This window comes from Procambarus clarkii, chromosome 5, assembly GCF_040958095.1.
Source record: "Procambarus clarkii isolate CNS0578487 chromosome 5, FALCON_Pclarkii_2.0, whole genome shotgun sequence".
In the NCBI taxonomy this organism is placed as follows: Eukaryota; Metazoa; Arthropoda; class Malacostraca; order Decapoda; family Cambaridae; genus Procambarus; species Procambarus clarkii.
Genome location: NC_091154.1, coordinates 801654 through 827441, shown reverse-complemented (window position 1 = coordinate 827441; position 25788 = coordinate 801654). Strand labels below are relative to the sequence as shown.

General features: G+C 42.4%; 1 protein-coding gene across 1 annotated transcript; it reads right to left on the bottom strand.

Moving 5' to 3' along the window:
* Positions 1 to 281: 281 nt before the first annotated feature.
* On the bottom strand, positions 282 to 24713 carry LOC123766785 (ubiquitin-conjugating enzyme E2Q-like protein CG4502). Its single transcript, XM_069337786.1, has 5 exons — positions 22995 to 24713; positions 13788 to 13937; positions 13530 to 13649; positions 3217 to 3350; positions 282 to 2933 (listed from the first exon to the last, which is right to left on the bottom strand). Exons 1-4 carry the CDS (start codon positions 23724 to 23726, stop codon positions 3222 to 3224), a joined length of 1131 nt encoding a protein of 376 aa, XP_069193887.1. The 5' UTR covers positions 23727 to 24713; the 3' UTR covers positions 282 to 2933; positions 3217 to 3221.
* Between the last annotated feature and the right edge of the window lie 1075 nt (positions 24714 to 25788).

Sequence of the window (25788 nt, the reverse complement as noted above, 5' to 3'; positions counted from 1 at the left end):
TAATACAAGTCTGAGTACATTTCGTGGGGAAATACGTATAGAATGGAACTAGTATATAAGAACATGTTCCCAATGTCTGTCTTTGCTTTATGCTAAATGCTTTTCTGTGGAGTTTCCATTGTCCTGAAACTACATTAATTTTTTTATGGTTAGATCTGAAACTGCTGACGAAATCAATATTGACTGGAAAGTTGGTGCCTTGGCTTCAGAATTAATAACTGAACTATCTTTTAGACTGTGCACTGCTGACTGACTGTTGGCATATCAGGAACTGGGTACTGTTTACTAAAAGTGGTTGTTTGGTCATGTACAGTAATGGTATGTGACTGATCTTAACTAGAGGACTGGTATGTTCGGTGTAGAGAAAGCAGCAAACAGTGTAGAGGTGTTTAGTTGCAACATGAAATTTGGAAAATAACTCCCTCCTGCTAATGGTATATCTGGGGCAAATGACATTTGTGTATTTATGAATCAAAGTTGAAAATGCTGATTTAATGATAATTAAACATTGATTCAAGAATCACTAAACCATAATAAGGTGCAATGTTCATCAAACAGTGATTACACCTTGATACTGTGCAATGTTTGTCATATAATGATTCATTGATCCAACATTGATTAAATGTTACTCCTGCATGTGTTGCCTACGGGGTTAATTCCTGACAGTTAAATGACATTGGAGTGAGGTTGTACCAGCATTGGTAACATTGTACCAGGATTGGATCAGTGTTAGTGACATCAGTCTAATGTTAATCCTTCACGTGCCATCTGCCATTTATTTGTAGATAACATTTAGCTCAGAGAATAGTTTCCACTACCTTGTGCTGGATTTTGGTGTCTATTTTTGCTTTAACCCTTACACTGCTCCTATTCCTATTTGTGGTTGCATCCTGTGTGCAAATTGCCAAATGCAATTTTTCCCATTTGATTTGTAACTACAATATTTTGCTTGTCAGGCACACCATGATATACGGTACTTTTAAATGCCTGAAACACTTTACATACTGTTGATTTCATTACTTTTTTTTGTGTACAGTAATAACTTTTCAGTCATTGTACCATGTTCTAGTGAATATTTTGTAAACATAAATTATTATTATTATTATTATTATTATTATTATTATTGAGTAAATCCACAGGGGCCATGATAAGGGTTTGAACCTATGCACTGAGTGTTCCCAGACATGCTCTAGTCAACTGTACCACAACATGTACCCAGACTAGAGCACGTCTGGGAACTCTCAGTGCATTGGTTCGAACCCTCATCAAGGCTCTTGAGGATTTATTCTTTGATATATAATGTTAATGTGACTTCTCTGGGTATTATTATTATTATTATATTTATTATTATTAATATATATAGCTGAACAGTCCAAGGATGAAATCCTGAAAAATATTATTGCAAATAAAAAGTATTTTTCATATTTTCTCTGTTACCTTGAGGTCCTGACAGCAAAATGTTAACTATAGTTTCACAAAACTTTTAACTGACATTAGTAACTGATCCAGCATTCCAGGACTTTAAATTTAGTCTTTAGGCTTTAATTTGAAAAGCCTTTTAACAAAACAATGGTGACAGACATTAGGGAAAACTGTTAACCATACAATTAATAATATTTAATAATTTGTGACCATTTAGGTGTAGTAGAGAGTGGAGATTAAACTACAGACTGCCACGACTAACACAGTTAAATTGAAAGAAGTGACTGATTGATTGAAGTGATTTATACGAATCTCCATCAGACTACTTAGGGCAGAAGCAGCTTTGTAATAGTACAGGTGATGATGTTCTTGTTAAATGTGCTCTAAACGTTTCCACCAAGGCTTCTATTTCATTAGGAGTGACTAACGGATATATAAATGCATAAAAATATATCAATATTTTAACCTTTCTGCCTTGAACCCAAATGTTAAAAAATGTATAGAACATTTTTAGGTCAAATTATTTGCATTTAATAGTAACAAAACTATACTGTACTACAATAGCAATGATGTGATAAAAATAACTGCTCACTTGTTTATCATTAAAAACAACTCTGCTCACTTGTTTATCATTAAAAACAACTCTGCTCACTTGTTTATCATTAAAAACAACTCTGCTCACTTGTTTATCATTAAAAACAACTCTGCTCACTTGTTTATCATTAAAAACAACTCTGCTCACTTGTTTATCACTAAAAACAACTCTGCTCACTTGTTTATCATTAAAAACAACTCTGCTCACTTGTTTATCATTAAAAACAACTCTGCTCACTTGTTTATCATTAAAAACAACTCTGCTCACTTGTTTATTATTCAGCTGTAAACAAATGAGCAAATGACTACCAAACACAATTCGTTTAGGGCCCCAAGGTTCCTCCTACTCAAGGAAAAAGTAATTGATGAGAATGCAATAAAAATCTAAACTCCTTTTTCAATTAAGTCCTCGTATTCGATGATATAACAACTGTCTATAATGTAATACAAAAATTACTGACACTTTTAGCCTAAAATGTCTTTTATCCAGCATTAATCACATGACTAGATTATCAAAACCTGCATTGATCACATGACTAGATTATCAAAACCTGCATTGATCACATGACTAGATTATCAAAACCAGCATTGATCACATGACTAGATTATCAAAACCAGCATTAATCACATGACTAGATTATCAAAACCAGCATTAATCACATGACTAGATTATCAAAACACCCCTGTTTGATGCCTCTACCTTGAAGTACTCGCAGACAAAAGAGGTGAGTTGTGAATCTACATCTGAAACATTGTGGGATCAGAGAGCATTTTGGGAGGGTTATTTCAGCAGGAACAAAGGAAAACTGGATACACTTGCAAAGAGGATTCGATTCTTGCCTGTAACTGGAATCGTGGATCGGATATCACTCGGATGGATTGATGAACGCTGAAGAGTTGTTGAGGTAGGTCAGGTCCTGCAACGTTGACTCTTGTTAGTAGTAGAGACTGGATTGTGGTGGTAAGATGTACAGTATTGCTAGTGGTAGTGAAGATGTGAGTTGTGGTGAGGCACTGATGATATTAGTGGTTGATAAGGACAGTTTTTTGTTTTGTTATAATACTGATGAAATACTGCATATACAGTACAGTACAGATAATAAGGTATATGAGAGATAATCTTTGGAGCATGGCATTGGAATTGAATCAGTGTTCTGGGTCACCCTCAGTGGAGCGGGGTAGTGACTCAGCCGTACTGACCTGTGTTACCCCTCGGAGAGCGGAGGTGTGACCCAGCCATATTTCTCGTGAGTCTTGACCAGGGACCTGAAGGCTGACTCGGCTGATCTCTTATTAAATTCCTTTGGGGCTCTGTGTTTCCGTGATATCCGTCCCTACGGAAATGTAAATGTTTGTTACAGTAGGGGAAACTGATGAATTTTTATGAAGAATAATGGTTGGAGGCAGATACTGCATTGTAAACAGTATTTGGAAGGTAATTCAAAGAGCCATTTCGTGAATACAAATGGAAAGTTCTACTCTGTAAGGATTGCCACCACATGTGATGCTCAGAAAGTAGTAGTCATGGAAGCCACCTCCAGCCAAGGTGACATCCTTCACTGAGGTATTATCATGGACAGGACGTATGTCCTGTGTGCTTTTTGGAGAAAGTTGTACTGCATATTGGGGCTGTTCTTGAGTATTAAGTCAGCAGCCCTTTTTGTTTGGTAGTAAATTATGAAGTCCCATTTTTGGTTTGGGGCTGTCAGTTTCACTACATTTGAAATTGAATTTTTTATTATTCTTTCTTCTGGTTTTATACTGTGAACTCACAGTGGATTTGTAAAATAGTTTTTTGGGAGGCATTGCTTGCTGTTGCCGTTGGTGTTCTCTATAAACACCAAGAGAACAACAACAACCACCACTATTGGAGTGGTGGTTTCAAGCAACCACCACTATTGGAGTGGTGGTTTCAAGCAACCACCACTATTGGAGTGGTGGTTTCAAGCAACCACCACTATTGGAGTGGTGGTTTCAAGCAACCACCACTATTGGAGTGGTGGTTTCAAGCAACCACCACTATTGGAGTGGTGGTTTCAAGCAACAACCACTATTGGAGTGGTGGTTTCAAGCAACCACCACTATTGGAGTGGTGGTTTCAAGCAACCACCACTATTGGAGTGGTGGTTTCAAGCAACCACCACTCCAATAAAACTCTATTACAAATCCACTTTTAGATCATATTATAAAAAAACAGGAGAAAGAATATTAAAAATGCAATTTCAAATGGAGTGAAACTGACAGCTCCAGATAAAAAATTGGATTTCACTATTTACTTCCAAACAAAAGGGACTGCTGCTGACTCAAGAACAGCCATAATAAACAATACAACTCTCTCAATTGGTAGTATACCAATTTACATGCCCCCAATGAAAGATGTCACCTTCAAACTACTTATGTTGCTATGACCACCACAAAACTTTCGAAGAGACTGTCCTGCCATCTACAAGTTAATGCCCCTAGAAACCTTATGTAAAGTGAATACAACACAATACTCACTAGGAACATACTAGTAGATAATACAATAATTATAGAATTTACCACTGACCAAAGAAGATTGCGAGATCCTAGAAGTTATACTCATAAGAAAAACACACCCACCTTATATACACAAAATAATGACTTGGCTTCCTTGCCAACACTTAAGACCCAGACCTCACCAAGCACCTCCGGACAATGATGTCTCTACCATGATTATCCGGAGGCATCGAGGTCTCTTTGTGACTAAACACATAAGAAAAATAGAGAAGATTCATGCTATAATCATTGATATCACCCTTTCTATCACCTTCAAGAAATATACTAATGCTAAGTATATTCACAGCTATACAGTACTGTATATTGTGATATATAAGTGTGAATATACTCAAATGCGATATTGAACGTTTATATAAAAGTATGTTTACTACTGTCCAACTTATGATTTTAAGGAAATCTACTACAGTATTGTACTTCAATACATTATTACAGTTGCCCCCCCCCCCCCCCCAAAAAAAAAAAAAAATTTGAGCCTGTCAGGCCAAGTGATAGGCTCAGAGTGCAGTCTTTGATGTTTTTAGGAGGTACTATTTGCGAAATTCTACATGGGTACCATCGAACAAAAGGTCTTAGTCGACATGAACTTGAAACCAGCCATATACTGCAGGTATGTGGACGACATTTTTACACAGGTACCTGATGTCAGACATCTGCAGGAGCTGAAGGAGGCATTTGAGTGGAATTCTGTGTTGCGGTTCACTTACGAGATGAAGAAGGATGGGAAGCTGCCCTTTCTAGATGTAACAGTCATGGAAAGGAGCGGAGGTTTCCACACTGCAGTCTACACTAAGGAAACAAACATAGGAATGTGCCTCAATGCCAACAGTGACTGCCCAGACAGGTACAAGAAGAGTGTTGTTAACGCTTATGTCGACCGTGCTCTCAGCCACAGCTCAGGATGGAAGCAAGTCGATGAAGAACTCGGTAGGGTAAGGCAGGTCCTAGTCAACAACGGCTTCTCCAATGGTTTCGTTGAAGACATCATAAGAAGGAAGGTGAAATGCCATGCAACCTCTGAAGAGACAACTAACACAACACCTGTACCCCCTATTAGACTATTTTACAGGAACTTCTTTTCCACAGCTCATAAAATGGAGGAAAGGGTCCTGAAAGATATTGTTAATAGAAACGTTATCCCTACAGACAAAAATCAGAAGATACAATTGACGATTTTCTATAAAACCAAGAAAACTGCCAACCTACTCATGAGAAACTCTCCAGACACAAAGCAGAACGCTTTGAAAGAGACCAATGTCGTCTATACCTTCAAATGCCCACTTGGGGACTGTAAGCCTCAAAGAACTCAGTATATAGGCAAGACAACAACACCTCTTTCCAGGTGATTAATGATGCATAAGCAACAGGGCTCCATTAAGGAACATATAATCTCTTCCCACAACCAGACCATCGCCAGAGAAGTCTTAACAAGAAACACGGAAATCATCGATAGATACAGCGATAGCAGGCAGCTTGACATCAGCGAGGCTCTACACATCAAGAAGTCAACACCGGCAATCAACAGCCAAATAATGCGCAACTATATTCTACCCACTTCAAGACTCCGCACCAATATAGAAGCATCAAGAAATATGGGCCAATAAGCCCTCTGCAGTTACTTCCATTCTTCCCTTTAACTTACCCAATATTATACCCATTGTTTCGTGTTCTGTCTTGTGTTGAAAGTTTGTTTTCACCTCATCCAAAACTGTTGTAACATATCACCTCACCCATATGCAGGTATATAAAATGAAAAGCCGTTTGAATTATAGCATAGTAAGAAATCTGTTTAGTGTTTGCAGGTTATAGTTGTGTGTGTGTAAACTAAAGTCTTTGAAAATGTAATAAGTTATTACGAAACGCGTTCAAGTGTCGCATCAGACTAGAAATAAAAATGAATTTTGGAGAACTGATTTTTCAATTACCATCGGCAGTGAAAAGAAACATAAGAAATATTGAGAAAATTCGTGTTAGAATTATTAATCTTACTTTTTCGGTCATATTTGATAATATATGTCTACAGGAAAGACTGCTACCAAAATATACTAATATATATATATATATATATATATATATATATAATAGCCAGAACGCACTTCTCAGCCTACTATTCAAGGCCCGATTTGCCTAATAAGCCAAGTTTTCATGAATTAATGTTTTTTCGTCTACCTAACCTACCTAACCTAACCTAACCTAGCTTTTTTTGGCTACCTAACCTAACCTTACCTATAAATATAGGTTAGGTTAGGTTAGGTAGGGTTGGTTAGGTTCGGTCATATATCTACGTTAATTTTAACTCCAATAAAAAAAAATTGACCTCATACATAGAGAAAAGGGTTGCTTTATCATTTCATAAGAAAAAAATTATAGTAAATATATTAATTCAGGAAAACTTGGCTTATTAGGCAAATCGGGCCTTGAATAGTAGGCTGAGAAGTGAGTTCTGGCTACTAGGTACGACATATATATATATATATATATATATATATATATATATATATATATATATATATATATATATATATATATATATATATATATATATTGTGTGTATATCACGAAAATAAACACGTGATTAAGAATGTGACAATGTCAGACCACGGAGGAAAAATGAAACAGGAAATTTCCTTAAGTACTTTCGTATATTAAATACATCTTCAGAAGGTCAAATTTAATATACGAAAGTACTTAAGGAAATTTCCTGTTTCATTTTTCCTCCGTGGTCTGACATTGTCATATATATATTATTAAATATGACCGAAAAAGTAAGATTAATAATTCTAACACGAATTTTCTCAATCTTTCGTACATTACGCTTCACTGTTGGAGGTAAATCAAAAATCACTTCTCCAAAATTCATTTTTATTTCTAGTCTGACGCGACACGGGCGCGTTTCGTAAAACTTATTACATTTTCAAAGACTTCACAAATACACAACTGATTAGAACGTATCTCTGATTTTATATCTACATTTGAGTGAGGTGGGAAGGGTGATGTGGCATTAACACAAGACAGAACAGGAGGGGATATTAATAGGGTATTAAAAGTATCAACACAAGACAGAACAGAAACAATGGGTATTGAATAGAAGTGTTTGTAGAAAGCCTATTGGTCCATATTTCTTGATGCTTCTATATTAGAGCGGAGTCTTGAGGTGGGTAGAATATAGTTGTGCAATAATTGGCTGTTGATTGCTGGTGTTGACTTCTTGATGTGTAGGGCCTCGCAAACATCAAGCCGCCTGCTATCGCTGTATCTATCGATGATTTCTGTGTTGTTTACTAGGATTTCTCTGGCGATGGTTTGGTTATGGGAAGAGATTATATGTTCCTTAATGGAGCCCTGTTGCTTATGCATCGTTAAACGCCTAGAAAGAGATGTTGTTGTCTTGCCTATATACTGGGTTTTTTGGAGCTTACAGTCCCCAAGTGGGCATTTGAAGGCATAGACGACATTAGTCTCTTTTAAAGCGTTCTGTTTTGTGTCTGGAGAGTTTCTCATGAGTAGGCTGGCCGTTTTTCTGGTTTTATAGTAAATCGTCAGTTGTATCCTCTGATTTTTGTCTGTAGGGATAACGTTTCTATTAACAATATCTTTCAGGACCCTTTCCTCCGTTTTATGAGCTGTGGAAAAGAAGTTCCTGTAAAATAGTCTAATAGGGGGTATAGGTGTTGTGTTAGTTGTCTCTTCAGAGGGCCTCTGAAGAGACAACTAACACAACACCTATACCCCCTATTAGACTATTTTACAGGAACTTCTTTTCCACAGCTCATAAAACGGAGGAAAGGGTCCTGAAAGATATTGTTAATAGAAACGTTATCCCTACAGACAAAAATCAGAGGATACAACTGACGATTTACTATAAAACCAGAAAAACGGCCAGCCTACTCATGAGAAACTCTCCAGACACAAAACAGAACGCTTTAAAAGAGACTAATGTCGTCTATGCCTTCAAATGCCCACTTGGGGACTGTAAGCTCCAAAAAACCCAGTATATAGGCAAGACAACAACATCTCTTTCTAGGCGTTTAACGATGCATAAGCAACAGGGCTCCATTAAGGAACATATAATCTCTTCCCATAACCAAACCATCGCCAGAGAAATCCTAGTAAACAACACAGAAATCATCGATAGATACAGCGATAGCAGGCGGCTTGATGTTTGCGAGGCACTACACATCAAGAAGTCAACACCAGCAATCAACAGCCAATTATTGCACAACTATATTCTACCCACCTCAAGACTCCGCTCTAATATAGAAGCATCAAGAAATATGGACCAATAGGCTTTCTACAAACACTTCTATTCAATACCCATTGTTTCTGTTCTGTCTTGTGTTGATACTTTTAATACCCTATTAATATCCCCTCCTGTTCTGTCTTGTGTTAATGCCACATCACCCTTCCCACCTCACTCAAATGTAGATATAAAATCAGAGATACGTTCTAATCAGTTGTGTATTTGTGAAGTCTTTGAAAATGTAATAAGTTTTACGAAACGCGCCCGTGTCGCGTCAGACTAGAAATAAAAATGAATTTTGGAGAAGTGATTTTTGATTTACCTCCAACAGTGAAGCGTAATGTACGAAAGATTGAGAAAATTCGTGTTAGAATTATTAATCTTACTTTTTCGGTCATATTTAATAATATATGTCTACAGGAAAGACTGCTACCAAAATATATATATATATATATATAAATATATATATATATATATATATATATATATATATATATATATATATATATATATATATATATATTTATATATAAGGCTTTTCGAGGTTCAATTTGGACCAATTACTGACCCTCCCCCAGGATGCAACAACACAACAGTTGCCTAACTCCCGGGTATCTGTTTACGGCTAGGTGAACAGATGCACTAGGTGGTAGATAACTCCCCATATCCATTTCTGTCTAGCTCAGGGATTGAATCCGGATATGTCAAATGTGAGTGGAGTACGTAGACTACTGTGCCATGGGGACCCTTGGAGAAGATCTTATACAGATTTTTTTTTTGTACGTAAACTGAATTATATTGAAGGTCAGATGGTACGAGTGGCAGCTTGGTTAAGGCCGCTTCGTACAAGACGGAGGAGAGGCAGAGAAAGGGGAGAAGGAGAGGCAGAGAGAGGGAAGACTCGAGGGAGAGAGCAGGGGAAGAGAGGCTCTCTGAAGACTTAGAAGAGGATTGATATATTTGTATCGCTTTGTTAAAATATTAAATAGAGGTTCATCATTTGTAATATAATTTCTGTTTAAGTTGTTTGGTTTGTGATGAAATGTTCTCTCTCTCTCTCTCTCTCTCTCTCTCTCTCTCTCTCTCTCTCTCTCTCTCTCTCTCTCTCTCTCTCTCTCTCTCTCTCTCTCTCTCTCTCTCTCTCTCTCCCTCTCCCTCTCTTTCTTTTTCCATCAACCTCTTTATCTCAAATTGGATCACCAAAGTCGCGACCTTTCAGGACGTCCCACTGAATTCTCCACCCACTGTGGAACACCCGGGCCAGGAGTGTAGGGGGGGTAAATCCACTGTGGAACACCCGGGCCAGGAGTGTAGGGGGGGTAAATCCACTGTGGAACACCCGGGCCAGGAGTGTAGGGGGGGTAAACCCACTGTGGAACACCCGGGCCAGGAGTGTAAGAGCAGCCCATCCTCATAAACAAAGGCCAGTCCATTCCATCCACCCGCCAACCCCAGCTGTTTATGAATGACAAACAGTTTACACAGGACTCAGAACTGATGACGTCTGAACACTTCCGGGTTACCAAGAGGCAATTGTTTACATGTATAATCTGACGGGTCGGTGGGTGAAGATGGCAGGGCAGGGTGTGGTGTCCTAAAAAGGGAATATACTGAGTTTGGAACTGTGGACAGGAAAATTAAGAGTTGGAAATGGTACGTCTCAACCATTACAGGAATAGTGCTCACCAAGGTGGCAGATGATGTAGCCAAACGGGTTCACATCTAAATCACAAGTTGACATTGAATGTGTTTTATCAATGAGAGAAATAAGAAGTAAAATCAGAAATATTCAGGCACAGGCAGAAGTGGCGAGGAGAGGTATAATGTATGAGGGAAGCCAAACCATGCAACACTACATGTATGTGTGTCAAAACACCCATTTCACTTACAGTAAAAGGAGAAATGCTTGGAGTGACTCTGTGTACATGCGGCTCAGGCTTGGGTACAAATATTACTGGGAATATGGAACAGGTGTTAATGATAATGACACCAAGTGTAAACTATGTGGAATGTTAAGGTCTCACACGCTGGCCCATTATGTTCTTGATTGTCCGTTGATTAATGTATATAGAAACACTGAGATAAGGACTGTTCCTGAACAAATAGCCTGGATGTGTCACAACAGAAATTGAAATTGAAATAAGTTTATTGAGGTAAAATACACACAAAGGGATGAGGTAGCTCAAGCTATTCTCACCCCGTTACACAACAGAAAGGTTGATGATATTCTGGAGAGTTATGAGAATTTTGCACCAAGATTTTATACTTTTTTTTTTTTATAAAAGAAACCACAATGTACAAACAGAAAACCACATAAAAATAAAAACAAGAGTACATGCAAGATGCGCAGAATACAGTAATACAACATGACAAGAACCTAAACACAAGAAGAACTAAAAGTCAAATACACATGATAGAGAGCACGCAACAAACCCCAACACGGGCACACAATACAGAACAAACACCAGAACAGGACACATAACCAGTACAATAAACACAAAACATTAATAACAGAAAACAGAACCACACAGAGAACCGTAAGTACAAAAACAAACAAAAAGTGCAAAAAGACACATGCACACGACCAGAAGGCCATAAGGACACAAGTACATAACATAAACTAAAGTATCACCACACCAAACACACCAACACAGCAGCACAACAGTACAACCAGCCACACAAGACACAGAGCCGGAAGTATAAAACCACACCCAACCACACACAACATATACAGAAAGACACGGACACACAGACACACACGCAAACCCCACACAAGCAAACCCAAGCACGCAGGAACTGGAAAACAAAACCCGCCCCACCCAGACACACACAAGCAACCCCACCCCACAACCGCGCACTCATGCGCAACACCACAACACACACTAATCATTTAGGAGGATATTTCTCAGGGAACTTCCACGCTAGATACTTCCGCTTATAAGCCTCCCATATCAAATACTCCTGTTTGGTAAGGGAACGGCCCTCACGACGCCGGGGGTATGTCATATACTCAGGGACCAAATCCGGCGGAAGCGACCGCCCCATCCAGAGGATACCGAAGACGAAGAACTAGTCAGGTGAGGCAGGAACACCGCCGCCGTGGAAGCAGGAGATACTGGAACAGCGGGCGGAGGCGGCAACACCGCCTCCGACAAAGCAGGAGACACAGAAGCAGAATACGGTTCCTCAGGTCGTAGACGTGAGGGGCGGCAAAATCGCCGCCGATGAAACGGGATGGGGGAGGGGGCACGGAACCCTCAGAGCGAGCAGTTTTCTTCAGCACCACCAGCAGGTCGCCACGCTCACCCTCAACCTCGCAAGGGGGAACCACCCCCCACGAGGAACTGGAATTATCCGACGCAGGCAACGCACCTGAATCAAGAGCCACGGGCCCCACACCGGCCCCCGCCCCTACAGCAGGAGCCACGCCAGGGGCCCACACCATGCACCGGAACCACGCCAGCACCAGACGCACCATCCTCACACTCCACAGAGGAACAGCTCGCAGAAGAAATATCAACACTCGCCGCATCCTCACATTCCTCTGCCCACATACAAGGAGGCGAAGCACCTGCATCCGTACGTGAACGCTTGGGGACAGGCCGTTGGTCATCGGAGCTGTCACCCCCTGCAGGAGGCACCTGAGAGGAGCCGGCGGCAGGCCGCCCCACAACCGGGGGAGCACGACCCCACAGAATGTCAGCCTCAACGACTCGGGGGAGGAGACCGCCACCCACAGAGGAGACAGGAGAAAGAACAGGCACGGCCGAAGGGGAAGGGATCAACACAGGTGAGGGAGCCTGCAGGGACGTCGAAGGTGACAGAGGCGCAGAGGCGGAAACAGGTACAGAAGCCGTCGGAAGCGAAGAGACAGACTGTGGGGGCGGAGCCGCACACACCACCTCGTCGTGAACACCACCACCCACACACGCCGGGTCAGTAGCCGAGGAACTCTGAACCACCACCGGGTCAGCAGGCGGCAGGGGAACCTCCCCACCCACTTCATCACGAGGCGACAGGTCCTGCGCCACCAACGAGGGAAAATCCTCTTCCTGGAACAGATTAACAGGTGCAGCCGAGACCCCAGTGCAAGCGACCGCCAGGTGCCCCTCAAGGCCACAATGAAAACAGGAGCGTGGCTGCCTCTGCATAGAATGCCCGCGGAGTGTACCCCAGCAAGGTAACCGTGGAGGAAACCGGGGACTTGAATCTCAAGTCAAGAGTCCCTGTACCACAGGAGACCCCACGCCACCTGCCGGAAGAGACCGGAGTTCATACGGAGGGATACCACCGTACCATATTAGCCAAAGTATCTCCGAAGCAGGGCCTCCTAAAACTCGAAGGGCACACTATGCAATGCCACAAAGATAACAGAGCAGCAGCGGTCGGAAATGGCGACCGTACCACTGTCCCCAGGGAGGGTCAATGTTCGTCCATCATAGCGGGCTGCGAACTCCTTGTTCGTAGCCTAAACACCTAACCTAAACATGCACAATATGTTGATATATAACCATATTAATTAATAGTTGAGAAAATTCCTGTTTTGAATGAGCAGGATATTAATGGCGTCCTGATGACGCATGCGTCATGCATAAATTTGGGCTTAGTCTTATAATTAAGTGTAAACATTGTAAGTGAAGCAGTTTGATGCTGGGTTGTTTGGTCACCAGTATTGATCAACCGACCTTGTGGTGTGATGCTGGTGGCTCACCTTTGACCCGTGTTAACCAGCACTCACCTGACCCTTAACGAGGCTGGCGGCGAACTGCATGATGACAGCCTCGATGGTATAGGCCGAGGCCCAACCTCTTGGTGTGAGCAGCTCCATACAGATGGCGCCTCCCTCCATCACGAAGCCCTGGGGAGGGTTGGGGGAGTTAATGTAACATCTGCATCCAGGGGGCTTGGTACACATTAGTAACACCACCATCAACCACCCCACCAGCCAGGAGGACATGTAAACACACAGCAACAACATCAACAGCAGCCCACCCACCTTTTCCAGTCTGGGTGAGAGTACTCTGAGGAAGGGCGGATGGAAGGGGAAGTTCTCCGGGAAGCTGAGAGAGAGGAGTATGTGGTGGATGCCCAGCTCCTGCATGTCTCGGTACAGCTCGGAGTCCGAGTCAACCCGCAGCAACTTGACCTGTGGAGATCCACACAAAAATGTTACCCATTGTATCACCCACACCTTCAAGGTCTTCAGTGTGATTGTTGTATATAAATATAAATAAATAAGTAAATAAATAATTAAACAAATGTAATGTGCTTATTGACGACTAAATCTTCAGTCTTTTTTATATTTGTATAAGTTTTGTGTTAATGGACGTTTTCAGTATGCTTAGGTTATTGTTTTATTTGCACACACCCACTTGCACTATCCAGTTTCTCGGTGTATATTCGCTAACTTTACTTTAGTTCAGAATGATACTGGTTAAAATATTCTTGCGGGTTTGTCAGTAAGCTATTGTGTTTGCCTTAATAACCCTCCAGTGGTTGATAGGCCTTAATAATCCTTCAGAAGTTGATAGGCCTTAATAATCCTTCAGAAGTTGATAGGCCTTAATAACCCTCCAGTGGTTGATAGGCCTTAATAATCCTTCAGAAGTTGATAGGCCTTAATAACCCTACAGTGGTTGATAGGCCTTAATAACTCTCCAGTGATTGATAGGCCTTAATAACCCTCCAGTGGTTGATAGGCCGTAATAATTCCCCAGTGGTTGATAGGCCTTAATAACCCTCCAGAGGTTGATAGACCTTAATAACCCTCCAGTGGTTGATAGGCCTTAATAACCCTCCAGTGGTTGATAGGCCTTAATAACCCTCCAGTGGTTGATAGGCCTTAATAACCCTCCAGTGGTTGATAGGCCTTAATAACCCTCCAGTGGTTGATAGGCCTTAACAACCCTCCAGAGGTTGATAGACCTTAATAACCCTCCAGTGGTTGATAGGCCTTAGTAACCCTCCAGAGGTTGATAGGCCTTAATAACCCTCCAGTGGTTGATAGGCCTTAATAACCCTCCAGTGGTTGATAGGCCTTAGTAACCCTCCAGAGGTTGACAGGCCTTAATAACCCTCCAGTGGTTGATAGGCCTTAACAACCCTCCAGAGGTTGATAGGCCTTAATAACCCTCCAGAGGTTGATAGGCCTTAATAACCCTCCAGTGGTTGATAGGCCTTAACAACCCTCCAGAGGTTGATAGACCTTAATAACCCTCCAGTGGTTGATAGGCCTTAGTAACCCTCCAGAGGTTGATAGGCCTTAATAACCCTCCAGTGGTTGATAGGCCTTAATAACCCTCCAGTGGTTGATAGGCCTTAGTAACCCTCCAGAGGTTGACAGGCCTTAATAACCCTCCAGTGGTTGATAGGCCTTAACAACCCTCCAGAGGTTGATAGGCCTTAATAACCCTCCAGAGGTTGATAGGCCTTAATAACCCTCCAGTGGTTGATAGGCCTTAATAACCCTCCAGAGGTTGATAGGCCTTAATAACCCTCCAGAGGTTGATAGGCCTTAATAACCCTCCAGAGGTTGATAGGCCTTAACAACCCTAACAAATGTTGCACTATAATTATTGAATGTTCCTTGAGTCTGTTTCAATGCAGCCCAATTTCCGAATAGACAGTACGTTTTAACACTAAAATGCAATAAGTACAATCCTGACTATCGGCATAGTACATAAATACACTTAATCGCCAGCATCGCACCAAAATATTGTGAGTATTAGAGTTAACCTGAAAAGCTGCATAGAAAACCCCGACCTAACCTAACTTTGGGAGTGTAGGAGGACAGGCATGTAAATTGCTTCTTAATTACAATTTAGTACTTAAACTATAACTATATTATACTGTATTACAGTTTTATTTAATCAATAAAATAAAACTAAAGCCTTTCATTAAATTATAAAGTAACTCAGGATATTTTCAAATTTTGTATAAAATCTCTATTGTTAAATAAAATTGAAAACGAAATTCCTTATATTTAAAACTATAATCTATTATATATTTCTTGTTATGTAACTGTTATCATTTTTTTAGAAATTTTTACAAGTACTTACGTACTTAAAACTTTCTTAGATTAAGGACTTGCCCGAAACGCTGCGCGTACTAGTGGATTTACAAGAATGTAATTACTATGCTATGTATTCTCACAATCCCAATGTACCTTCTTGTATATATATAAATAAATAAATAAACTTGTGTAACTAGATTTGAACACGAAACTTCAACCTAAAAATTATTAGTGTATTAACAGAAAATAAGGAGAATATATGGAGAGGTAAATGTTACAGCACAATTAAGTGTATTTATGTACTCTGCAGACAGTCAGGAATGTACTTATACTTAGTATTAAAACGTATTATCTATTCGGAGGAAGAGTTGCATTACCAAACACATCTGAATATTGAAGTCCCCCCTTGTGTTCGTTCTTATTTTTTTATTCTAATTCCGTTTTCATTATATATATTAAAAGTAAATATTAAAGTAACCCCTGTATTTGTTCTAATTTTTTTATAATTCCGTTTTCATTGCATCGATTATAAGATGTCTTCTGGACTACGGAAACCCTAGTTAAAGCCTTTTCACCTTGCTAAAAAACTGGCGAATGTTTTCTCCTCGAGAGAATAACAATATTCCAAATTTGGACCAGAAACATTTGGGGTCAATGAGGCTGAATATAAGAAAGAGCTTCCTGAGCTCGGAAGAAAACGGGATTATGTTCCCTTAGCTTAAAAATAAAATATAGTTTTTGACTGACATTTTGGTCCTCAGACTAGTAAGAACTGAATGACATGGTTGAACATAGTCACGGACACATACACTGAGAGGTATACCCAAGATCTGTCGGTGTATATACAGCGAGAGTATACTTTAGTCCTGGACAATGTGAGCGACTAAAGTATACCTGCTGGTTGGACAATAAGGTGTTGTGGTGGCCTTAATAACCCTCCAGAGGGTGATAGACCTTAATAACCCAGATTCTGTACAAAATTAAATGCTTCCTTCATAAGTGAGTTGCAGAGTGAGGTATTTCACCAAAGAAAATGGCAGATCACTCTGTGATTACAGAAAATGGAATAATGGTGCTTTTTTTAATAAAAATAACATACTGCTTCATAATTTTTTTGTTTTTTATTTACAAGCAGATTTTCAGCTCTCTGTGGGTCCCCACCTTCTACTACTCACTTTGGATAACTTTACGAGGATTAAGTTCTAGTTGTTGGCCTCCGCCTCTGGATCATCAGTCATCCTTTGTGATGACTGGGATTAAGACAAAATACTTTTTGTGTGTATCTCACTGTGATATTGTATATATCGAGATCATGCCTCCTCTAGGCAAGATCTTAATATAAACTCAATATCTCTTGCAATATAAATTTTAGTTCTCTTTGTCCTCTCTTCAAATGACAGATCTCTCAGTTTAACAATTAGTCCTACGACAAACCTCAGAATTTGCTTTATTTTCTCTATATTCTTGACAATGAGAGAGTTGTCATTTGACCCTGCATACTCTTACATTGGTCTTACATATGTTACATCAGCGGTTGTTTTAATAAATACCTCAATTAGTATTAAACTTTAGTCTTTAGTGTTTTTCCTGCCTGAAACGCTTTGCGTAATAGTGGCTTTAGGCATTGTATGTACTAGCTCTATCTATAAATCCATCAATGTTTGTATCACACCTTGTATGTATGTACTTTACCTGAATAAACATTTGAATTTTAATTTGATTTTTTTTTTTAATTTGTTGAATACAGTATCTCAAATGACTCCATATCCATGTTCCACTAAGTTGTTCTTATATTTGCTTGTTTTGCACATCTCACTTATAAGGACCTGCAGGCATCGCTGTGTGTGTTAGTGGCTGTGTAAGATTGTAAGAACACCAATGTTATGTACTCTCACAACCCAGTGTAACTTTTTGTATATTAATATAAAAACAAAAATGTTATTTTGTCCATGTGTTTATCAGGGTGTGACAGACTCTGTGTGATGTACAGCCCATTACAATATATTTCTGGACGAATACTCTTGTTTAAACCCAATTTTCATCCAATATTCATGTTAGGATCACAATCTTAACTCTCAAACACGTCTCAATCACTCTTAAACCCAAAGTTAAAACAGAAGGGGAAAGGTTGAGCACAAAATAAAACCGGAGCAGAGAGGCTCCACATCAATAAAATTAATTAATTTTGATTATGTAAAACTTTTTTTTTTTATCTCGTCACTATTCTTTCTTTCTTTCAGTTCATACGCTTTGTTTGTGACTCCATCAGCATTGCCCTGCCAAATGTTGACGCTCTTCTAAGCCACATTGTTCCCGGCTTCCTCAGAACACTCGTGTATCTAATGACGTGGGAGATGGATGCTGTGGTTGTGAGGTAGTGACAGTTAGTAAGGATAGACTGATTTCAGGAGGAATATAGTGGTTGTGAGAAGAACGAGAAAGGGTGTTGTGAGGTGTGCATGGGTTGTGAGGCAGAGCTGACAGGTGGAGAAGGGCTGATAAGAGGAAGGTTGAGAGGCAGAGAGGTTGAGAGGCAGAGAGGTTGAGAGGCAGAGAGGTTGAGAGATAAATAAGAGTGGAGAGGACTCGACTGCGTGGGGTGAGGGGGTCAAGACGGGCAAGAAGGTTGACAGCCGTCAGGGGGAAGCGGAGGAAAGAGGTCAAAGTGCTCGAGGGAGTTAGACACACACAGGACGGTCGTGAGGTGGTAATTAACGGATAGTGTTGACCTCTCCCTATCCTTCTAGCCCCACCCTCCCTACGACCATCCCCCCCAATTATTTCATACACATATTGATATAAACTTCTAGATACACAAATATTAATTTGTGTATAAAAAGGGGGAACAAGTGCCTGTACTTAAGCTTATAGACGTTTTCCGACCCGGCCAACGACATGCCTTACCCAGGACCTGTTCACTACCAGGAGTGTGAGGCAGCCTGATGGTGTGGTACAAACCTACTGACGGATTGTAAGACTCCACACCCAGCCCCGGCCTCTATGTTGCCGTGGTTACCTCTCCCTGCTGCGAGCATCTCTCTCTCTCTCTCTCTCTCTCTCTCTCTCTCTCTCTCTCTCTCTCTCTCTCTCTCTCTCTCTCTCTCTCTCTCTCTCTCTCTCTCTCTCTCTCTCTCTCCATATAATCTCCGCCTGCAATTTTAGGGTCAAAGTCCCCCCTCAAAACCGGTGAGATTTAAGTCAATTTCGCCGATCCTAAATCTTTTTAATTTTCATATACCAATTAGGAACTGTGGAGGGTGTGTTGGAGAGGTGGTGAGGAGGGAGAGGGAGGGAGAGGGAGGGAGAGGGAGGGAGAGGGAGGGAGGGAGAGGGAGGGAGAGAGAGTGAAGGGAGAGGGAGGGAGGGAGAGTAAAGGGAGAGGGAGGGAGAGGGAGGGAGGGAATTAAACTTCTTCAGATATATTTATATTCCATTTAGAAATTTCATCCCAGTCTGGTCGACCCAGTGTGTACTGTCACCAGTCTGGTCGACCCACCGTGTACTGTCACCAGTCTGGTCGACCCACCGTGTACTGTCACCAGTCTGGTCGACCCAGTGTGTACTGTCACCAGTCTGGTCGACCCAGTGTGTACTGTCACCAGTCTGGTCGACCCACCGTGTACTGTCACCAGTCTGGTCGACCCACCGTGTACTGTCACCAGTCTGGTCGACCCAGTGTGTACTGTCACCAGTCTGGTCGACCTCCTGTGTACTGTCACCAGTCTGGTCGACCCACCGTGTACTGTCACCAGTCTGGTCGACCCACCGTGTACTGTCACCAGTCTGGTCGACCCAGTGTGTACTGTCACCAGTCTGGTCGACCCACCGTGTACTGTCACCAGTCTGGTCGACCCAGTGTGTACTGTCACCAGTCTGGTCGACCCAGTGTGTACTGTCACCAGTCTGGTCGACCCAGTGTGTACTGTCACCAGTCTGGTCGACCCACCGTGTACTGTCACCAGTCTGGTCGACCCAGTGTGTACTGTCACCAGTCTGGTCGACCCAGTGTGTACTGTCACCAGTCTGGTCGACCCAGTGTGTACTGTCACCAGACTGGTCGACCCAGTGTGTACTGTCACCAGTCTGGTCGACCTCCTGTGTACTGTCACCAGTCTGGTCGACCCAGTGTGTACTGTCACCAGTCTGGTCGACCCACCGTGTACTGTCACCAGTCTGGTCGACCCAGTGTGTACTGTCACCAGTCTGGTCGACCCAGTGTGTACTGTCACCAGTCTGGTCGACCCAGTGTGTACTGTCACAAGTCTGGTCGACCCACCGTGTACTGTCACCAGTCTGGTCGACCCACCGTGTACTGTCACCAGTCTGGTCGACCCAGTGTGTACTGTCACCAGTCTGGTCGACCTCCTGTGTACTGTCACCAGTCTGGTCGACCCAGTGTGTACTGTCACCAGTCTGGTCGACCCAGTGTGTACTGTCACCAGTCTGGTCGACCCAGTGTGTACTGTCACCAGTCTGGTCGACCCAGTGTGTACTGTCACCAGTCTGGTCGACCCAGTGTGTACTGTCACCAGTCTGGTCGACCCAGTGTGTACTGTCACCAGTCTGATCGACCTCCTGTGTACTGTCACCAGTCTGGTCGACCCACCGTGTACTTTCACCAGTCTGGTCGACCCAGTGTGTACTGTCACCAGTCTGGTCGACCCAGTGTGTACTGTCACCAGTCTGATCGACCTCCTGTGTACTGTCACCAGTCTGGTCGACCCACCGTGTACTTTCACCAGTCTGGTCGACCCAGTGTGTACTGTCACCAGTCTGGTCGACCCAGTGTGTACTGTCACCAGTCTGGTCGACCCAGTGTGTACTGTCACCAGTCTGGTCGACCCAGTGTGTACTGTCACCAGTCTGGTCGACCCACCGTGTACTGTCACCAGTCTGGTCGACCCAGTGTGTACTGTCACCAGTCTGGTCGACCCAGTGTGTACTGTCACCAGTCTGGTCGACCCACCGTGTACTGTCACCAGTCTGGTCGACCCAGTGTATACTGTCACCAGTCTGGTCGACCCAGTGTGTACTGTCACCAGTCTGGTCGACCCACCGTGCACTTTCACCAGTCTGGTCGACCCATCGTGTACTTTCACCAGTCTGGTCGACCCACCGTGTACTGTCACCAGTCTGGTCGACCCACCGTGTACTGTCACCAGTCTGGTCGACCCAGTGTGTACTGTCACCAGTCTGGTCGACCCAGTGTGTACTGTCACCAGTCTGGTCGACCTCCTGTGTACTGTCACCAGTCTGGTCGACCCAGTGTGTACTGTCACCAGTCTGGTCGACCCAGTGTGTATTGTCACCAGTCTGGTCGACCCAGTGTGTACTGTCACCAGTCTGATCGACCTCCTGTGTACTGTCACCAGTCTGGTCGACCCACCGTGTACTTTCACCAGTCTGGTCGACCCACCGTGTACTTTCACCAGTCTGGTCGACCCAGTGTGTACTGTCACCAGTCTGATCGACCTCCTGTGTACTGTCACCAGTCTGGTCGACCCACCGTGTACTTTCACCAGTCTGATCGACCTCCTGTGTACTGTCACCAGTCTGGTCGACCCAGTGTGTACTGTCACCAGTCTGGTCGACCCAGTGTGTACTGTCACCAGTCTGATCGACCTCCTGTGTACTGTCACCAGTCTGGTCGACCCACCGTGTACTTTCACCAGTCTGATCGACCTCCTGTGTACTGTCACCAGTCTGGTCGACCCACCGTGTACTGTCACCAGTCTGGTCGACCTCCTGTGTACATTCCCCAGCACGAACAACCTGTTGTAACCACCTCATAGCAACACTGTAGCAATACAGTCTCCTTAAACAATCTGATTGTTGTGGAGCTCATCAAGTGTGTGTTGGAGGTCGTTAGGCACACTGACGCGTCTCAGGTGACTGAGACACATAAGCTTAGGACACATAAGCTTAGGAACACATAAGGTTAGGAACACATAAGCTTAGGAACACATAAGCTTAGGACACATAAGGTTAGGAACACATAAGCTTAGGAACACATAAGCTTAGGACACATAAGGTTAGGAACACATAAGCTTAGGAACACATAAGCTTAGGACACATAAGGTTAGGAACACATAAGCTTAGGAACACATAAGCTTAGGACACATAAGGTTAGGAACACATAAGCTTAGGACACATAAGCTTAGGACACATAAGCTTAGGACACATAAGCTTAGGACACATAAGCTTAAGAACACATAAGCTTAGGACACATAAGCTTAGGACACATAAGCCTAGGAACACATAAGCTTAGGACACATAAGCCTAGGAACACATAAGCTGAGGACACATAAGCTGAGGACACATAAGCTGAGGACACATAAGCTTAGGAACACATAAGCTTAGGAACACATAAGCTTAGGACACATAAGCTGAGGACACATAAGCTGAGGACACATAAGCTTAGGACACATAAGCTTAGGAACACATAAGCTTAGGACACATAAGCTTAGGACACATAAGCTTAGGACACATAAGGTTAGGAACACATAAGGTTAGGAACACATAAGGTTAGGAACACATAAGCTTAGGAACACATAAGGTTAGGAACACATAAGCTTAGGAACACAAGCTTAGGAACACATAAGGTTAGGAACACATAAGCTTAGGAACACATAAGCTTAGGAACACATAAGCTTAGGAACACATAAGCTTAGGAACACATAAGCTGAGGACACATAAGGTTAGGAACACATAAGCTTAGGAACACATAAGCCTAGGAACACATAAGCCTAGGAACACATAAGCTTAGGAACACATAAGGTTAGGAACACATAAGCTGAGGACACATAAGCCTAGGAACACATAAGCTTAGGAACACATAAGGTTAGGAACACATAAGCCTAGGAACACATAAGCTTAGGACACATAAGCCTAGGAACACATAAGGTTAGGAACACATAAGCTTAGGAACACATAAGCTGAGGACACATAAGGTTAGGAACACATAAGCTTAGGAACACATAAGCTTAGGAACACATAAGCTGAGGACACATAAGGTTAGGAACACATAAGCTTAGGACACATAAGGTTAGGAACACATAAGCTTAGGACACATAAGCTTAGGACACATAAGGTTAGGAACACATAAGGTTAGGAACACATAAGGTTAGGAACACATAAGGTTAGGACACAAGCTTAGGACACATAAGCTGAGGAACACATAAAGACACTGACCTTCCACTCGTAGAGACAGTCATTGACAAGGTCGACTGTGAAGACTGGGTCCTTGGCGTTCTGTTGGGTTCTAGAGAGTTCCTCGAACTCCTTCATGAGTCTGCGAGTTCTCACTACCTTCATGTGCTTCGTCGTCGACTCGTTCAGGAGGCCGCTGCTGGCGGCGCTGCTGCTGCTGCTGCTCTTCTTGAAGAGGCCTGCGGCAGCCGTCGCAGCGGAAGCCGCCGAAGAAGGCGATGTTTTCCCGCGATTCGAAGTCTTGGGACTTCCAACTACGCCTTCCGAGGGCCCGACGCGGCTACCGTCGAGGTATGTGTGTCTGGAGAAGAACCTTCGAGTGTTGGAGGGTGAGTTGAGCCCTGCGATGCTGGCGCCGCCGCCAACACTGCCTTCTCCACCATCCACCAACACTTCTCCCTCATCTGAGGTGGTGTCATGGCGCCACGCTCCAGCTGGCTGGTTCTGGGAGGTTCTGGAAGCGGAGGATGATTCCCTACGCGCGCTGCTCTGATTGGTCGGTGTGGCGGGCGGGAACTGCGGCTCCAGTTTGTCGCTAGAACGGAAAAGCTTGCGGAAAGCGGCGGCCATCTTGGATCCCTGCGTCAGGAGCTGACGGCGGAGGAGTGAGTGAAGAGACGGGCAGCGCTGACGGTGGTGGGAGATTCTCCTCTCTGTCTCCTCCACCACGACACTCTCCTCCTCCCTCACCGCCTCCAACACACTCCCACGCATCAACTCTCCCTCACACACTCATCAACCCCTTCATTGTCCCTCTCGCCTCCCTAACTCACTCTAACACTTTGTGGAAGCCGGGACCAAAGAGCCGAAGCTCAACCTCTCTGAAAACACAACTAGATGATTAGTAGTTAAGTACTTTCTTCCCCCAAGACGGACTCACGCTCTTGTACGCAAAATAAAGTCTTTTATACAAGGTCTTTTATATATAGACTTGTTCCAAGTCTTCGTCCACAGAACAGCCTTTGGTACTGTAAGTACTAAGTTGCGGATTTGAGGTCAGAGAGAGATTATGGAGACCCACAGCAAGGAGCCCATCGGTCCTGTGAACATCTCTGTGCTAATGACACAGCATCTTCCAATACGAAGTGCTAAGCAACTGCGATGTGAGGAGGGGCCAGGGAGCTAGAGCCACAGAGCAACCAGGTCCATCACCTGCGGGGAGAGAAAGAGAGGCACTTAAATTAACTAATATTAACATCAATTATCACAAAAAAGCAACACACTATCATATTGGACAATCAAAAGGCGGTAATAATTAATAATATAATAATGGTAAAGATCTCTGTGGATGCCAATACGATAAACAATTACATAATGCGAGTGAGATCAAAGGCGTGGGCTTGAGGGGGGAACTATCACAGCTACACATACTGAAGCAGCATATACGATAGTCCAGAAAATCTCGACATTATACAAGGAGGCGCGTGACTGCACGCTGGGTAGTGCAGTTGGGACAGTGATGCACTGGGTAGTGCATGTTGGAGGGTGTTCCACTGAGTTCCACTAAGTGCCCGTTAAACCCGTCCTGCTAACAGAACGTCGCAATTTGACGAATACTCTACCTAACTCGCACTATATCTAATGCTACCCAATTTCCCAATATATATTACTGGCTTTAGGTATTGTATGTACTTGCTCTATAAATCCAACGGTATGTATGTAACTCTGCATTTATCTATGTACTTTTCCTGAATAAATTATAATTATTATTATTATATGTACCTATGCCATACAAATTTACTATTGTAATCATTGCTGTTATCTTATATCATATTATGCACATAGTTTGCTACATAATATCTTGCAATAATCTTCAAATTATGCTACAATGTACCCGTGAATAACCCTTAAATTTACTTTAATGTACCTACTTTTTTTGTCAAATTTCTTATACAATTATTTTTTGTATACCTTCTTACAATGCATTTTATACCTTCTTATAATGTATTTATATACTTTCTTATAATGTACCTGTAAACTTTTTTTTTTTAAACTTTGCTAGAAATTACCTTCTTAAAATTATGTTAGATTAAGGATTTGCCCGAAACGCTATGCGTGCTAGTGGCTTTACAAGACTGTAAAACTTCAAGTCTCTGTACTCTCATAAACCCATTGTACCTTCTGGTATATAAATAAATAAGGCTAAAAATTATGGTACTAGAAAATGGGTCGGGAAAGTGACGTAATGTCCAGTTTTCTGTTATGGGTTCTGGTAGGTTAAAAGCAATGGCGATAAAGGATAATGGCGATAAATTCCCCATTGCCATTCCAAAAGTCTGCAAATAATACTCATTATTAAAGGTAAATTTACATTCTGTAATGCAGCAGAAAGAGGTAAAACATGACTCATTAGTTCACGAGCAAGATAATCGAGAATATCATCAACCGGTACCTTTGTGAACAAGGAACAAACGTCAAAACTGATTAACTTTACATCAGGAGTGACAGGAACACTATTCAATTTGTTAACTAATTCAAGAGAATTGGTCAAATGAGAAGAGGAAATAGTTCCTAACAATGGGGACAAGATTTTGGTAAGCCATTTAGAGAGCTTGTAAGAAATGGATCCCACAGAACTGATGATAGGCCTCATGGGATTATTAGCCTTATGAGACTTGACAAGTCCATACAGATATGGTAATGAAGGTGATGAGGTAGTAAATTGATTAAATTTGGTACTAAATTGTTTCGCGAGCGCTTTGTCCTGGGTTCGTATCCAGGGAGGATTTACTGGGTGCAAATCCTTAACTGTTGCCTCTGTTTAACTCAACAGTAA